This window comes from Mus pahari, chromosome 3, assembly GCF_900095145.1.
Source record: "Mus pahari chromosome 3, PAHARI_EIJ_v1.1, whole genome shotgun sequence".
In the NCBI taxonomy this organism is placed as follows: Eukaryota; Metazoa; Chordata; class Mammalia; order Rodentia; family Muridae; genus Mus; species Mus pahari.
The window spans coordinates 135,254,359-135,271,571 of NC_034592.1; the positions used below are offsets into that span (position 1 = coordinate 135,254,359).

The 17,213-nt window shown below is 46.7% G+C and overlaps 1 protein-coding gene across 2 annotated transcripts in view; it reads left to right on the forward strand.

The window, feature by feature from the left end:
- Tpx2 (TPX2 microtubule nucleation factor) overlaps positions 1-6,257 on the forward strand; it is a 43,053-nt gene extending 36,796 nt beyond the window's left edge. Inside the window, exons 13-18 of one of the 2 annotated variants that reach the window (XM_029537012.1) lie at positions 242-334; positions 1,326-1,502; positions 2,582-2,728; positions 3,535-3,646; positions 4,253-4,419; positions 5,622-6,257. In XM_029537012.1, the coding sequence (XP_029392872.1) occupies positions 242-334; positions 1,326-1,502; positions 2,582-2,728; positions 3,535-3,646; positions 4,253-4,419; positions 5,622-5,729 (804 nt within the window). In that variant the 3' untranslated portion in view covers positions 5,730-6,257. Of the gene's footprint in view, positions 1-241; positions 335-1,325; positions 1,503-2,581; positions 2,729-3,534; positions 3,647-4,231; positions 4,420-5,621 lie in introns of both variants that reach the window. The other variant, XM_021193029.2, reaches the window with a different exon arrangement.
- The last annotated feature ends 10,956 nt before the right edge of the window (positions 6,258-17,213 follow it).

Genomic DNA, 17,213 nt, shown 5'->3' on the forward strand with positions numbered 1-17,213 from the left:
GGTGGTGGTGGTGGTGGTGTTTATATGAGGGTGTTAGTCCTTGCATGCTCACGTGGAGATCAGAGGACAACTCTGGGATTTAGTTCTATCTTTCTGCCATGGGTTATGGGATCAAATACAAGTCAGGCTTGTTCGACAAGTGGCCCCCTCATCTGGGTTCTATTTTCCTGGCCTAGTTTTTAGTATTTTATATAGCATTGCTCTTTGATGTCTGTCCAATTGAGTTGTACCCTTCTTCCAGGGTGTTCCTGAAAAGAAGGTAATTCCAGCCACTGTCCCTAAGTCGCCAATTTTTGCATTGAAGAACAGGATCCGAGCGCCCATCAAGGAAGAGGTGATTCTCTGGGAAGAGGGAGTCTTCTTTTCTTTTTCATGACCAGTCTGAGTCTTAATCATTCTTTATATTTAATGGGGCTAAAGGGCAATCATCTCTTGTCTGGAGTTGTCTGTAAGAATGATGTGAATGTTTGAGCATGCATTTTGTTCCTCTGAGAACACTGAAGCTGGCTAAGGTGTGACTCACCTTTCAGTGATAATGGGTTCGAGTCTGCCATTAAGCCTTTGCATCCTGTAGCACTGGGATCATACAGCCTTTGTAACTCGGTGTTTCCTGAGCTATTGTCACTGCTCAGGGACTTTTAAAATTCACTCGAGCAATTACATCGAATTGTCCTTGTTAAAATTCACTGGAGCAATTACATCGTATTGTCCTTGATACCTAAGGGTCACAGATGTGACTGAGGGTCATGAGTTATGGGACTGTAAGAAGTGAATTGTCATTGATAGCTTCTTACTACATCTCCTATTTTATCTATAAATATCCAGACTTGGGGTAATTTTATAGCAGATATCAGCATAAACCTTTTTATAGGATCAGTTGAAACTGAAATACTTGGTAATCTTGGGTTACTAGCTTGAACCCAAACAACTTACTTGGTCCTATTCTGGGTTTGGCAACCATTAATTTCTGTCACATGTTTTAGTGGAGTCAGAGTCAGAATATAAGGTATAAGTGTGCTTACTCAGAACCTTTCTTCAAGTCTTCATTTTACCTGTCTGATATTATCTAGTTATTCCAACATTCCTGAGAAGAACTTGAGATTCTTAAAGAGTTACTGTGTTAGTCATTTACCCAATGCTCTTACAGATTGCTTTGACCCATGATGAATGGGCATTGTCTGTCTTTGAAAGAAAAGTCACCCAGTGCTAAGTGACTTGCATCATCGGTAGCTTATACCCTACGTGCTTTCCGAGACCTCACTCTGAGCTCGGTGAGCAGGGGAAAGATGAGGAGTCTTGATTCTAAGCTGTTATTTCTCTCTTAGGAAGAGGAGAAACCAGTGGTGATAAAAGCTCAACCCGTGCCACATTATGGGGTGCCGTATAAGCCCCACATCCCAGAGGCAAGAAATGTGGAGGTGTGCCCTTTCTCCTTTGATACCCGGGACAAAGAACGCCAGTTGCAGAAGGAGAAAAAAATAAAAGAGATGCAGAAAGGGGAGGTAGGTGTTTCATGTCTGTAATTTGCAGGATACTGTTCTTTGATCCTTCAGAGGGAACCTTCCCCCATTTGTTTGTTTGTTTGTTTTTGTTTTTTGTTTTCCGAGACAGGGTTTCTCTGTATAGCTCTGGCTGTCATGGAACTCACTTTGTAGACCAGGCTGGCCTCGAATGCAGAAATCCACCTGCTTCTGCCTCCCGAGTGCTGGGATTAAAGGCCCATGCCCGGCTCTGTTTGTTTGTTTTGAGCAGTGTTTTGCTGTGTAGACCAGATTGGCTTTGGATCTGTGGTTGTCCCCCTGCTTCTGCCTTCCACATACGGGGATTACAAGCATGTATAATACGTTTCACTCAAAGAATGGTTTTTATAAAATTACTATATAGAAATATATAAAAACATACTTTGAAACAAAAAGTACATAAAATTCTTTATAAAATTACTATTGAATCATTGTTTTCCACTGATGCCTACATGACCCACTATGAAATGTTTATTGGGCTTTGAAGTAGTAGGAAAAATACCTGTTTTCTTTGGGTCTAAAAAGGTCCATGGCTTTTTGGCTTAGACCATCCCGCTTTGAAAATTGAATTCCTCTGCTTGTCTTTCAGGTTCATACACATATTCAGGAGTAAATATTGCTTTATCTCTGTCTCAGTTTGCTTTCTGTTGTTATGATAAAACCAAAAGTTTGGGACGAAAGGGCTTGTTTGGCCATGTTTTCTCAGTTATTTCTCCCCAGATAACCCTGACTTATATCAAGTTGACAAAATGTTCACCATCATACTTGCTAACAGGCCTTTTTGGTTTTGTTTGGCTTTGGGGACATTGTCTCAACATGTAGTCTAGGCGGGTGTGTTGAGCTCCTGATCCTTAGAGATGTGGAATTATAGGTGTGCATCACCATGTCTGGCAAATGTTCTTTACAATTTTTTGTGATCAGCCTATTTTATTCAGAGACATGAAGGTGAGGGGACACTGAAGTCATCGATAGGATCTGAGGTCCTCTGCAGGACAGTGTTTCCTGTGTCCCACTGAGGAGAGCTCCTTATGTTGCTCTTCTGTTTTCTTCTCTACCATTAGGTGCCCAAGTTCAAGGCACTTCCTGTGCCCCATTTTGACACCATTAACCTGCCAGAGAAAAAGGTAAAGAACGTGACTCAAGCTGAGCCTTTCTCCCTGGAGACAGACAAGAGAGGCGCTTACAAGGCTGAGCTTTGGAAGCACCAGGTAGGAATGGGGAACATTGAAATGTTGGATGTTGGTTGGTTGATGGGTGAGTAGTGGGTGGGCAAGCCTATAGGTTGCAGGCCTATAGATTGGACCTGTAGTTTCACTATCTGTACTGAAATCATCTGGGATGTCAGATTTGACTATTTTAATATATTCTAGGTAAACTAGGAGTCACGTCAAGTTTTCTGTAAAAGGCCAGGCAATATTTACTTTAGGTTCTATAGGTTACATATGACTCCTGTCAGGTATTTTCTCCCTGCCTCCCCTCACCCTTGTATGTCTATTTGATCCTTGGATCATGTAAAGACTATTCTTAGTTCAAGTTGCATTTGGCTAGCAGGCTGAATTTTGCTCATCTCTCCTTTAGTAGTCTCCTGGGGAATGTGAGACTCCTCAGTTGGGAGTTTCTGTAAGATCTCATCTATTTCCTTAAGTTGGTGCTTTTGGTAAGAAATAGGTTGGGAGAATTGGTTCTTAATAAGACAGGCTATTTTTTTCAATGTGGTATATGGTGTAATTGTTTTTTATTTATCATAAAAGGTGATAAAAGACAAATGATTAGTTAGAGAGTGATATAATTGGCATATAATTTTGCCCCTATTCCTGTTCTCTGTCTCACTTCAGAACAAATACTAACAAGGGTTTAATGGAGCCTCTAGGTCTAATTGCTCATTTAAAAGAAATACAGGGATAGAAAGCTCTATCTTTTTAGTCACCAAGTCCAGAACCTTGAGGACTGTGTTACTGCTGCAGAAGGCGGCAAACACTGTACGCTGCCATCTGGCGGGCTTTCCTTCCAACAGCTGGAGGAAGAGCAGAAGCTGCAGAAGGACGCAGCTTGCTTCAAGGCTCGTCCAAACACCGTCATCTTCCAAGAGCCCTTCGTTCCCAAGAAGGAGAAAAAATCACTGGCTGGTAGTATTTATTTTTTATGTACTCTTTTGGTGGTTGTGGCAAAATGTCACACTTCGCAGGGGGGTGCAAGGACTCAGAATATTGTACCAGGCTAATGCTCTGTCAACAAGAACTGCTTTGTCTGAAGGGATGGTAGCTTTGTTCCCTTAGAGCCAGCCTTTTGCTTGTGTTGTGGCTTCCCTTGAACATTATCAAGTATGTTGGGGCAGACTGATAGAACAGGAGTTTTGGCAGACACAGCTGGCCTTTCAGTGACAGTCACAGGCTGTCCACACCCAAGAAGGGAGCAAGCAGATGAAGGAAGGGTGTGGGGATTTCTTTCTATACACAAGGATTGGTTTCTTGGGCCTTGGACAACATGGCTGGTGGGAAGTTGGGATTCTTTTACTTCTTACATTCTTACAGTAGCTGTGTGGGAGAGCAGCGTGCAGGACTGAGTAAGCCACCTCACCTCTTATCTCACCGATGACTCCTCAGCGTTCTGGGTCATGGGGTGTGGCTTCACCCCATGCCTCCCTTTCCCTTCAGCCTAGTCATGAGTTCTGCATGTGCATCAATCAGTATTGTCTTTGTTTCTGTGCTCAGAGAACCCTTCTGGTTCTCTAGTTCAGGAACCTTTTCAGCTGGCCACCGAGAAGAGAGCCAAAGAGCGGCAGGAGCTGGAGAAGAAAATGGCTGAAGTAGAGGCCTGGAAACTACAGCAGTTGGAGGAAGTCAGGCAGCAGGAAGAGGAGCAGCAGAAGGAGGAGCTAGCCAGGCTCCGGAAAGAACTGGTAATCTACTGGCGCCGTAGGCACGCAGAAGCCTGGCTTGTCGCTATTGTTCTGCTCTCTGGTGGATCTTGGACAGACTGGTCCGCATCCACACTGACAGCAAACAGTATAGTCTCTCCGCAGTTATTCTACACACGCGCACACACACACACCACACATACACAGCCATACCTGCCTGTTGAGTTTGTTCCCAATATAAGTTTATTTCTTAAAGCAGTTCTCAGTGCAGGCCAGAGGCAACTTCCTGTTAACCAGTGCTTCCCCAGCTGCACCGCCCCTTTTGATTGTTTCTCTTCTGCCTTTTGTTTTGGTTTGTGATTTTGTTAAATACTAAGAGTCAAGTAAGTGTAAAATTTCACTCTGGCAATTTTGGCCTCCTACCAGTGTGGCCCTGGCTGCCCAGGAACTGATGGTAGACCAGGCTGGCCTCAAACTCAGAGATCTGCCTCCTGAGAGCTGGGAGCGAAGGTGTACACCACAGCTGCCCAGCAACTCTAGCAATTTTTTAAAATTAATTTATTTATTTTATGTATATGAATACACTGTAGCTGTCTTCTGACTCATCAGAAGAGGGCATTGGATCCCATTACAGAGCCACCATGTGGTTGCTTGGAATTTGAACTCAGGAACTCTGGAAGACAATTCTCTTATCTGCTGAGCCATCTCTCCAGCCCCCTTAGTTATTTTATACATATGGGTGTTTTTAACATGTATGCATATCCACTATGTGTGCCCTCAGAGGTCAGAAGAGGGTGTCAGATGCCCTGGAGTTATAGATGATTATGAACTGCCAAGTGCATGCTGGGAATTGAACATGGGTCTCCTGGAAGAACAATCAGTGCCCCTAACCACTGGGCCATCTCCAGCTCCTGTCACATATGTTTAACTTGTAGCTTTTGTCTGCTACAGTTTAGCAAGACCCTGTGTCTCCCTAGGAAGTTACACTGGGGATAAGTTTGCCTTTCTCAGTGTGTGTGTGTGTGTGTGTGTGTGTGTGTGTGTGTGTGTGTGTGTGTGTGTGTATACACATGCATGCACTGAGCAACAGTAGATACCTGTTTGGGCTTCATACCTCTCCTTCCCCTGAATTTGTAATTGGGATTTATAAATCCTGTTCCACCATTCTCCCCTTAACAGACAGAACAACTGTGCACATAGATGTGTGCTGTCCACCTCAGGAACCCTGTTTTCTTATTCTGTAGGTGCACAAGGCAAATCCAATACGCAAGTATGCGGCAGTAGAGGTGAAATCCAGCGAGCTGCCTCTGACTGTGCCGGTGTCTCCTAAGTTCTCCACTCGGTTCCAGTAGAAGCTGCATCTATATCACAGGCATGGAGAACACGTCTTCAGATTCACCTGCCATGTGTGGAAACATACCTGACAACTATGGATGCCAGGTGTTTTGAAGATGACTCTACACAGCAACTTTGAAGCTAATGAGACTCCACTCATTTAGACTTTAATCAGACTTCTTGTAGTTATTTCCTTCAGACATTAGCTGGCCCTTTCCTGTTGGACTTCATGCTGGCTAGGATTTCAAGAATTGGTTTTGGCATAGTCTACTTTTCACCTAATCTCCACCTATTCCCCCTTTATATGTGAATTTTAAGCATAAAATAAAGGCAGTCAAGTCCTGGGTTGTGGTTTCAGTCACAGTGTAAATGAGAAGCAGCCAGTCTATTGGATTCCTTCTCTGTTCAAAATGAGTTTATAAAGGAGCCCTGTGCTGTGAGGCAGGCAGGGAACCTCTGTAATGGCTCCCAGGAAGACCTTACAGAGCTGCTGCTGAAGCATGTCCTTTATAGTTGGTGCTGACAATGGAATGCCACAGCCTACAGTTAACAACCTCACTTGGATAACTTTTTTTTTTTTTTTTTTAAGGTCACAATTTATTTAAGCTCACGGTTTTCTGGAATCCTGGAGGGGGTAGTGAGGTGATACAGTTCAGTCTGTGTGACAAACTGGCACCTTCAAAGACCTGTCTCTGTTGGCTTACTTACTGCAGTTGGGCCTTGCAGATGAAAGTCCTACAACTTCCCAAAGCAGTGCCAGGCTGTGGACCAAGAAACACTATCTATGGTGGGCATTTTATACCTGCATGATAGCATTCCACCTGTGGGCTCACGGCTATTGCCCAGTGCAAAGGCATGTATTTCAACTTAAAAAGAATCTGTAGTCTATTTTCTTTCTGAGATTTCTTGATTTTTGTTTTATATATTTGTTTTTTAGAGATGAGGTTTCTGTGTAGCTCTTGCTGTCCTAGAACTTGATTTGTAGACTGGAGGTGACCTTGAATGAATTTTTTTTTTTCTTACCTGCATGGATGCATGTGGAATTCTTACCCTGTGTCAGATTGCTTGGAATTAGAGGGTGCCAGATACCCTGGGATTGGAGTTACAGATGGTTGTGTTGGGAAGCCCTGCTGATAAGGTCAGCTTTTGACATTACCAGAAAGCCCAGACTGAGCTCGGTGCAAAATGGCTGACTCTTTTCATCAGCAAGGTTTCCTCTTCTCTACCTGAGGGATCCCGGACTGCACACCATCTACCTGTGGAATATCACATAGCCTTGTTTAGATTTCAGGTCCGACTTCTTTTCTACCTATACGAATCTGTTGGAGTAGCACCTGAGACTGCTGGATGCTGGAGTGCCTCCGTGTGCTAACGAGGCATCTCAGTACCTTAGCCTTCAGCCAATGACCTTTGCCCACCCTGGGTATTCCTACCCATTTCCCCCAAACAATATAACACTTGATTCAACCCGAATAAAGTTGATTTGTCTTCCTGATGCTGATCCCAGAATGTCCCTTGCAGGCCAACGACTCCAGGGCAAAGGGAGGGCCAAAGCTGTGAGACCCCGTGTGGGTTCTCAGAACTAATCCTGGGTCTTCTGCATTTCGGCATTCATTTTGTGACTAGGAAGTCCTCAGCCTTGTGTGTGACATTAAGCCCATTTTTATATTCATTTGTTGTTGTTCATGCAGTGATCACTTTTAAAATTTATTTTATACAAGCCTTTGTAAATTCAGCGGGGGTTAACAAAGCCAGATATTGTTTCTTACAGCGTGCGTGATCTTGGTCCTCCTGGGGACCCACAAAACAGTACAAAGAGTGCCTCCCCTACTTGTCAACTTTAGGTATTTTCATGCAGCATCATAATCTGTAATCTGTTTATTTCACAAAAACATGGTACTGCACACTTGTCTACAGCTTGGCACTGTTCCACCCTCTGCAAATCCAGTGAGGACAAAAGCAGCGGAGAACCCTTGTTTGTACTTTAACTAGGGAGACGGGCAGTGGACATGCTTCACTTGCAGTTGCCAATTAATCCTGCTCAAATCAACCCAGCTGTGGTAGCACATCTTCCTTGCTGCCCACCCCAATGTTCAGGGTTCCCGGATGGAAGACAGACAGACAGACAGACAGACAGACAGACAGACAGACACACACACACACACACACACACACACACACACAGCCTTCTATTTTAATATGTCTTAGCTCAATGGCTGGGCCACTCCACCCGGCTAACACTTTCCCCTCCGACATTCCCAGCTCATCACTTACTAAAGTCTGCCCTAGACCCCTGGGGCCACTCTTCCCTGGCTCTGACAGGTTGGCTGTCTCTCTTTCCTGCACTTGTCAGGCCTGGTTTTTCACCTTTCCCTGCATGGCGGTTGTCAATCCTTCCCCTTGTCAGAGAATCCTGAAGTCCCCACCTCTTTCTCCCTGCTGGTACCTTTATTTACCAATCCAAACCAACTGGGGGCAGGGACCCCCCAGTGCCTTACATGAGGATTCTTGTGCAATTTGGGGAACCCAATTAACATAATACAAGGGTTAGACCAAATCCACAACACATGCTTGTAATTCCTGTCTGAGAGAGAGAGTAGCCTGTCACATGTCTGATGAGGCTGTGGGCCTGGGGAGTCCCAAGAGGAGCTGTCCAGGAAGGGACTGGCTATAGCTTGGGCTTGAGTTTGTTGAGGAGCTGGTAAGCACTGCTGGGTTCTGGGTGCTTTTTTAATGTTCAATGTGGGTCCCTGAGAGACGGTAAGATCCCCTGAGCTGGAGTTACAGCTGGGCTTCCATGGCATGGGTCCGTTGCCAGATCAGTATGTGCTCCTGACCACAGCCATCGCTCCAGCCCCTCTGAATGTACTTTCTTGCCAAGAGTGTTGATATGGAGAGTAAGGGAAAAGAAAAAGCAAGAAAACATCAAAAACCAAAAAAACAGAACCGGTGCTTGGGGTGCAGAGAATTCTGTTTCCCCCAGTCCTTGCGGTTTGGTTGTCCATTCTTGGAGCTTCCTTTTTTTTTTTTTTTTTTTTTTCTGGTCACTTGGTGTCTTCTCTCCAGGTGTTTGGTCCTTGTCCAGGCCTGTCTTCTCTGGTTCTTCCCTGCTGTGCCAGATGTCACCACCATTGGTGCTGGGGACACTTACACATATCAGGCGTGTCCCCGTGATCCTGCAGGTCGTGGGGGAGACCTGACTGGAGAGGCCATGGCCATCTTGTCTCCTTATCTCTTCAGGCTGTGTCCTTGAGTATTTCATCTTTCCACATTGAGGTAACTTGACATTTTTTCTGAACAAAGAACATGCCCTGAGATAAAACTTTGTCCATTTTAAGCTGGGCTTGGTGATAACACACCTTTAATCCAGGAAAGAGGCAGTTGGATCTCTGAGCTCAAGGCCAAGGTGAGATCCTGTTTCAAGAAAATAAACACATAAACAGAAGATGAATGGATCTCCTCCACATTTGGACCTTTTCTATATGTAATTACTTTCCACAGAAGTTTAAGTTCTGTAAGAGACATGGTCATTTTAGTTGTATCTATGTGAGTGTAGGTGCCTGCATAGGCCAGAGATGTCAGGATCCCTGTGGGAACTGGAGTTACAGGTGGGTGCTGGTAACTCAGGTCTTCTGCCAAAGAGTTTACACCAGCCCTGAGCTGAGCCAGAGCCCAGCCCCCGGCTTCCATCTTATTTTGATCTTGGTGCTTTTTATCTTTCATTAGTTTCCATTAAACTGACATCTCCTAATGTAAATTTGAAAAGAAAGAGGTTACTGGATTTTACGAAGAAATCTGGCTAGCATTTGCCAGGCAATTTTGTAAAATCCCCAGCATTTGACGTGCAGATTGCTGAAATTCCAACAATTTAGAGCACATCTCAAGGTGGTTTTGACGTGGCTTCTGTACTAACTTGTGTGAGGTCAACGTCAGGCTTCCTTCAGCCCATGTTTGCCCTTGCCTTTTTTGGCCACCATGTTGGCTGCTGTTTCATTACATTTAGACTCTTTTTTCCATGGAGTTTCTGTCCCTGGGAAATAGAGCTGAGTGGTTGGCAGACTGCGGTTGGTACTGCTCGCTGTAGCGTTTCAGAGAGGCCTGGATACAAACAGTTATTTAGCAAGATGGGCTGGGGCTCACACCTCAAAGCGCGGTACCGCTCAGGGGGCACAGCATTCATTTTGTTTTTATTTTTCAAGGGTTTCTCTGTGTAGCGCTGGCGGTCCTGGAACTCGCTCTGTAGACCAGGCTGCCTCTGCCTCTTGAGTGCTGGAAGTAAAGGTTCGCCACAGCTTCCAGGCTCACGGCACTCATTTTAGAAGTGGTTTTTTCACAAGGTTTGTACACAGCATGCATATGGTTCAAAGCTGTGAAGGTAGAAAGGTGTCCCCCTGCTCAGTTGTCCTCCCGATGGTAGGTGTCACCAATTTCTTGTACCCTCTTCCCTGCACCTCTGCACACACGTTCCCAACCCTGACTTTATCTTAATATACAAATCACATCCCTTTCGCTTTTTTCAGTGTTTTGTGGCATTGAATGATGGAACTCCCTGCACTACCTTGAGTATGTCCTGGCTTCGTGGGACTCTAGCGAGGTGGCAGTCCTGAAGCCCAGGGGCAGATCAACAGCTGGCCTTGGAATGGTTTTGTTGAGGTGTGAGGGGTTGCTGCTATTTATTAGCTAGAGGACTTGCTTGAACCTCTGTTTCCTGTTAGAGAAATCTGTTTACTTATACAGAGCTCCCTGCTAGCACAGCTGGTTTTGACCTCACTGTGTAGCTCTGGCTGGCCTTGAACTCACAATCCTCCCCCTGCCTTAGCCTCCCAAGTGCTAGGATTACATGTCCATACCCCTGGCCCGCCTCTAGCACCATTCTTTTCAGTTTCGTAGAGGTCTCTGGGGGAAGTTTCTCAATGCTGACAGTAGCAGTTAAAAAAGCTGTGAGCCACGTGGCTGGGCTCCTATTTCTGCGGAGGCTGAGTTTCAGTCTGGTGGTGTGGCTCCCTAGGAGCTGGTCAACATTCTGAAGCCTGAGCTGCCTTCTGCCTCTCAGCCTGCTGGGATGCTCATTTTAGGCAACATATAAAGTTTCCTGGAGACAGGACAAACCCAGGCCTATGGAAAGAGCAGGAAGGTTAAAGTGTGTGGTGCTTTGAGCAGTGACGAAGGTGTAACCAGGGAACGGACATGTTTGCGCCAAGGCCAAGAATTCCAGGACAATTTGTTACTAAGTTAAAGCCAACAGTTGCTACAGAAAAGGTGGGCAGAGGCATGGGCCTTGTGTTTCCTCTGCCTTCTGATAGATCCATGTCAGCGGAAGAAGAGGTGATGGTGAGCACTGCAAACAGCGCTGATGGGTTTTGCTCTTTTCTTTACTATCTTGTATGGCAGAAGCTGAACTCTTGCCGAGCCATGACTTATAGGTTGTGGTCCTAGACTCCCTGAAAGCAGTGTTCAAATATTGCCGCTCTCTTGGAGGAAGTATGGTTACAGAGTCCGGTAGACTGGAAGGGATTTAGGTTTATCAGGAAAGATGCCAGCTTAGAGACATCAATTGCCCTTCTCTGGGGGTTGGGGAGAGACTGGACAGAGAATACTTGCCCTTCCTGATCTTCAGGGCCTGTCCCAGCACTGTGGGCACGTGGCTGTACATGCCGAGAACCTTGGCCAAGGGCTCGGGCCCAGCTCGTTTGGGCTTTGACAGTATTCTCGGGTCTTCTTTCAGGAGCAAAGGTCAGAGAAGATGCCCTCAGCATGTCAGACTGTTAAACAATAAACATGGGAAACAGTTGGGGCCACACTGTTTTCAGTGTTTGGTGGTGAGGGGAGATGTGTCTCCAGGCTCCTGTTGACTTCCTGACAGGCACAGGGCAAAGAGGATCTGCTGTGCTCCTAGGTGAAACCATAGCCTGTTTATGTGTGCAGTCCGTCTCTCCCCATCCCTTCCTCCTCTGCTCCCTCCTCCTTTATAGACCCACACTTATGTCACACTCACACTTTATAAGTACTAATTTTAACTGCAGCATACTACTCCATTCAGCGTTTGCTTCTCCCTGGTAGAAACGCTTGCTCTGTGAAGGACTGTTCAAGGCTCTATAGACAACATTATCCTCATTTTCCTCCCCTTAATGTGTCAGGTCTGTGTCAACTTTAAATGAATATCTTCTCACCACGTGCCGGTCCACCTCATTAGTAAAAATATTAGCTTAAGAGCCGGGCATGGTGGGGCATGGTGGCGCACGCCTTTAGTCCCAACACTCAGGAGGCAGAGGCAGGCGGATTTCTGAGTTCGAGGCCAGTCTGGTGGTCTACAAAGTGAGTTCCAGGACAGCCAGGGCTATACAGAGAAACCCTGTCTTGAAAAATCAAAAAAAAAAAAAAAACAAAAGAAAAAAAATCCTCAAAAGTAAATGGGCAGGAAGAATGCAACTTGCAAACCTGGGAACCTGAGGTCGATCCCCAGAACCCATGTGCTATGAGGCATGTTCAGTTGTGAACCCTTGTCATCCTGGGGTTAAGGTGTAGGCAAGCAGATTTCTGGGGTTTGTGAACCAGCCAGCCTAGCCTAACTGGAGAGTTCTAGGTCAGTGAGAGTCCCTGTCTCAAAAATAAATAACTGGGGCTGGTGAGATGGCTCAGCGGGTAAGAGCACTGACTGCTCTTCCAAAGGTCCTGAGTTCAAATCCCAGCAACCACATGGTGGCTCACAACCATCTGTAGTAAGATATGATGCCCATTTCTGGTGTGTCTGAAGACAGATACAGTGTACTTACATATAATAATAATAAATAAATAAAATTTAAAATAAAAAGTAAATAAATAACTGCAGGGGGGCTGAGTGGGTAAAGGTGCTTGCTGCTAAGCCCTATGACCTGAGTTTGATTCCAGAGACCCATATGGCAGAAAGGGAGAATGATGTCCCCAAGTTATTCTCTGACCTCCAACACACACACACACACACAAAGTAAATAAATGTAATAGTATTTTTAAAAGCAAAGAAAAATGAAACTAAAAAATTCTTTAAAAAATAACGAGGTAAAGAGTGCCCCAGGAACAGCACCCAAGGTCTGGCTGGCATTCACGTGCATACACATGCTCCCAAACACATGTGTGTGTGTGTGTGTGTGTGTGTGTGTGTGTGTGTGTGTACACAAGTTTCCCTGAAAGCTACAGTCAGGGCTAAGAGTTGGTCAAGTGCTTGCTCTCTAAGCGTGGAGACCTGAATCTGCACCTCAACACCTATGGGAAAAGCTAGACACAGAGGAAGACCAGCAGCTCTGTGGAGTTCTGGCAGCTCTGTGGAGCTCAGTGATCGATCCTGTCTCAATATGGTGGAGAGTGACTGTGTGTCTGACAGTGACTTCTGGCCGTCTAGATGGACCTGTAGACACAACTGATACAGCACACGCAACACGCCATCTGACCCACAGAAACAGCACAGGCGTTACCCTGGCATGCAGGCGTTGCACAGGCATGCAGACGTTACCCTGGCACGCATGTTTATTTGCACATTATTCTTACTTGTGGAACGGAAGGCTGCTTTGAGCTAACGTGGTGTCTGTGTTACTGACACCCATGCCTGCCCAGCAAAAACAAAACCTAAAAAACGTGCCGGTGCCTACGCCTAGCCAAGCCTTCCTGGAAATAATTCTAGCTATGTCGTTTAAAGCCCAAGCTTGTAACTACATTTTCAAATTGGTATCCACTGTGGACCTCTTGTCGTCAAGCCTTTCAGGTCACATTTGAAAGGAGAAAGTCCTTGGTCTTTCTTACTCTGGAGGCTGTGATGTGAAAGTGTGGGGGTGGAGATTATAATCTCTCTCCTGTTATTGACCATCGAGGATCTTTCGTGCATTATTTCTCTTTTCAGAGTCTCAGTTTCCTCCTGTGAGGAAGGTTGAGCCAGGACAATGCTCAAGGCTCCTTTCATCTTAAATACCTCCAGAGTTTTCCCTAGGTGCTTTCTATAGACACCGCGTCCACTTTCCTGCTTCTGTTCTTCTAAAGCCTGCCCCTTTGCCCTGGGAGAAGCCCCCCAGCTCCCAGCCTGGTTTTCCCACATGCATTTCAATGAAGCATGTCCGACACCAGTGTTCTATCTTGTTGAGGACTTTCCAAGAGTTGTTCTGGAAGCGGAAATCTAGCCCAGATCACTCCAGGGGACTAATCCCTGAATAATGTTGTCCTCTGACACACACACATATTTTCTGATGTTCCTCTTGACCTTGGAACTAGTTAGAGACTGCACAGAATGTTCAATTACTAACAGACTCCATAGAGCGCCCCCCTGACCCCATCCAAGATGGTTTTTCCCCCTTGGAAGTGGTCCTTCTGTTGTTGGAGGTGGGTTAGAATAGTACAATAAAACTGACACGTCATCTCTCTCCTTTTTATTTCTTCCCACTGCATCTCACTTTTATGGCATTGGTGGCCGAGGGTCCTGCTTGCTTTTCATCCTTCTCCAAAGTTCAGGAGGAACACGGGATAGTTAAATAAGCCTGATATTAGGAAGTTAGAGGTTGTTCCTCTGGCTTCATGGCTTCGTGCATGACATTTGAATTCCCTGGATTTTGAACTCATCTTAGTTGCAGAGACAGGGGTAGAGATGTAGCTCAGTTGGTAGAGTGCTGACCTAGCACATCAAGAGCCCAGGGTTCAATTCCCAGCCTCTGTGTTAAACCAGCCAAGATGCCCCTAATCCCAACACTGGGTCTTAGGAGAGTGGGGAACAGGAGAAGCAGAAGTTCAAGGTCATCTTTGAGCTGTATCAAGCTTGTATTTAGCTTGCTAGGCTAAAGACTCTGTCTCCAAAGAGAAGATGAGGAAACGGTGGTTGGACAGTACATCCCACAGGGGCCTTTCCTCCATCTTGGTGAAGGGAGGTTTCTCCAGCTTTAAAATGACCCTGGGCACCGGGCACCAGGCACTGATGGTGACTGCTAGCTTCTGCGATCGGACCACGTGACCACACTTGAGTCACATATTCGGTATTAGTTGTCAGTGGGCATGTGTCACCAGCAGTGGCCAGAAGCCCCCGCTGCTTACCCTTTGGCCACCAGCCTGACAGGACAGGCTCAGTGGCTCCTAGTTAGTAGCCAGTGAAAAGAAACCTGGGAGTTTTCTTTGCAAGGGAGGAGGCTCATGGGAATTCACAGAAGCGAGAGGAGCTAGGGATAGGCTTGAGCTGAGCAGGTGGCAATCTGTCCTGCTGGCCACTGGCTGCTGTCTTGGTGATGGGCTGGCTCCTTGAGCTTGGTTTGGACTTAGCTGCTTCCTTGCCTTTGCTCACAGTCCTCTCTGTCTTTCTTGAAGTTTGTAGTGAGGTCATGAGCACCTAGTGCAGGAAGCAGTCAGCTTGGCAGGATGGTGAAGTAAGTGTCTGTGTTTCCTTCCATGCACTGACACTGCTGTCTGCTGCCACGAGCTTCCGGGCAAAGGGAGGGAGGCTCAGCAGCTCGGCCTGAGAACTTTCTCCACGAAGCCCCAGAGTACGCATTGCCCAGGGCTAGAAGTGCAAACTCACCACCCTCATTGTGGACCCAGTGAATCAGACCCCCTTGGGATGGATCCAGACTTATGTGTTTTCGTAGGCCCTCCAAGGGAGAGTGTCACATGCCCAAGTGTGGGGACCACTGTGCCAGGGAAAGGAGCTGCTGATCCTGACTCAGGTTCCCATAGAGCTGGCAGCTACTCCCTCATGTGACCCTAAGTGCCCAGGCTAATCAGAAACAACCCAGGCTGAGCTAGCTTTCCCTCCTACCCAGCGCCCTGGGGAGTTTCCCTCTCCAGCTGTTCCTGCTACTGAGTTCCTTGAGTGGGTGTTTATCTCTTCAGTAAGGCTCCAAGACTAGGAGGAAGATGGGGGCAGATGCCTTTCCATAGATCCTTCCAATAAGCCACGTGACAGACCAGAAGATTTTTTTTTTTTTTATGCTGCTGGAAATGACAAGGTCTTTATATCCCTAACGTTTCTTGTGGAGAAAGAAACTTTGCATGGGTGTGGGTGTCTTCAGGGGCTCCCGGAGGGTGGTGCCTGTCTCTCTGCTTGTGAGCTAGGACCTCACTGAACTCAACATTGTGTGTGTGTGTGTGTGTGTGTGTTGGAGGTGGGGGTTGGGGAAGCCCCAGCTAAGCCTTTCACAGACAGGCCCTTTAAAAGGGAGATCCTCTCCCTTTTAAACCTGTTGCTAGCAGGACTGGCATCCCCTCGATGTGGGCCATGCCCTGCCAGATGTGCAGGCTCCTGTCCAGGCTACGGCAGCTACTGGTCATCAAAGCTGCAAGCTTCAGCAGGCCTGAATGATTGCCAGAGTGGCCCAGGTGTCAGGTGAGCTACGCCCTGGAGGAGCCTCCTCAGCCCCTGCCTCACTGTTGGTGTGGACATCCTTCACTGTCCCAGGCATGGCCCTGTCCACCCAGCAGCTGTTTGGAATTCGCCAGGCACCCCCTAATTCTTATGGTCACTCAGCTTAGTTAGCCAAGAGACCTGGAGCTTTAAAAATAGCACAGAGGCAAGCCAGGCCAGGAGCCGCCTGTCCACACAACAGGACAGAACACGCATTCCCCACTTCTTGAGCCATTTCCTGGGATCATGTGTTGAGAATAACTCCCAGAACAGGTTACTGACTCCTAGGTCTGAATTCTGCCCGGTGTACCACTTTGGGACCCATCTGCACATCACCCTGTCGCTCTGCAATCCCATGCACTGTGCTCAAGCCCGCTCCAGGGACATTTCCTGTTCTTGGAACAGCTGCACCAGACTGGGGTACCCTCCTGCCATTTGATCCTATAGGGAGGTGTCCAGTGGCTGTGGGCAATTTTCAGATGACCTTGTTCCTCTGACGTCATTAGGGAGCTATTTTTAGCTTTGCTGTTTATGCTGCAGAAGTTGGGCTGGGGTGGGGGAAGGAGCAGGGGAGGGGCTGGGCTGGTTTCCCTTGTCCCAGAGTCATGCCAAAGAAGGAGTATTTATTCTTCCATATTAATAGAACTCCTACTGGGGCCACCAAGTTAATGACAGTGTCATCATATTCTTATTTATTTATTTTTTTGTATTTATTTATTTATTTGAGACAGGGTTTCTCTGTATAGCCCTGGTTATCCTGGAACTCACTCTGTAGTCCAGGCTGGCCTCGAACTCAGAAATCCGCCTGCCTCTGCCTCCCGAGTGCTGGGATTAAAGGCGTGCGCCACCACCCGGATTTCTTTCTTTATTTTTTAGAAAAGGTCTCACCTCATACCCTGCCTGCCTCCTCTACCTCCTTAGTGCTGGAACTAAAGGCTTCCTCCACCATGTCTGGTTCTCAGTTCTTTCATACAGGTCTTTACCAGTGGCCATCGCTTCTGGCACACAGTTGAGATGAAGCCTGTGGGGTTCGGGGGATGCTTGAGTTAAAATTCTGGTTGTGCTTCTGCAGTCTCTGGGTCTCTTTCTCCTTTGCCTCAGTTTCCTCTTAGAAAAGGGAATGGCTCCGGCCTCTACTTGGGCCTGTGAGAGGAGT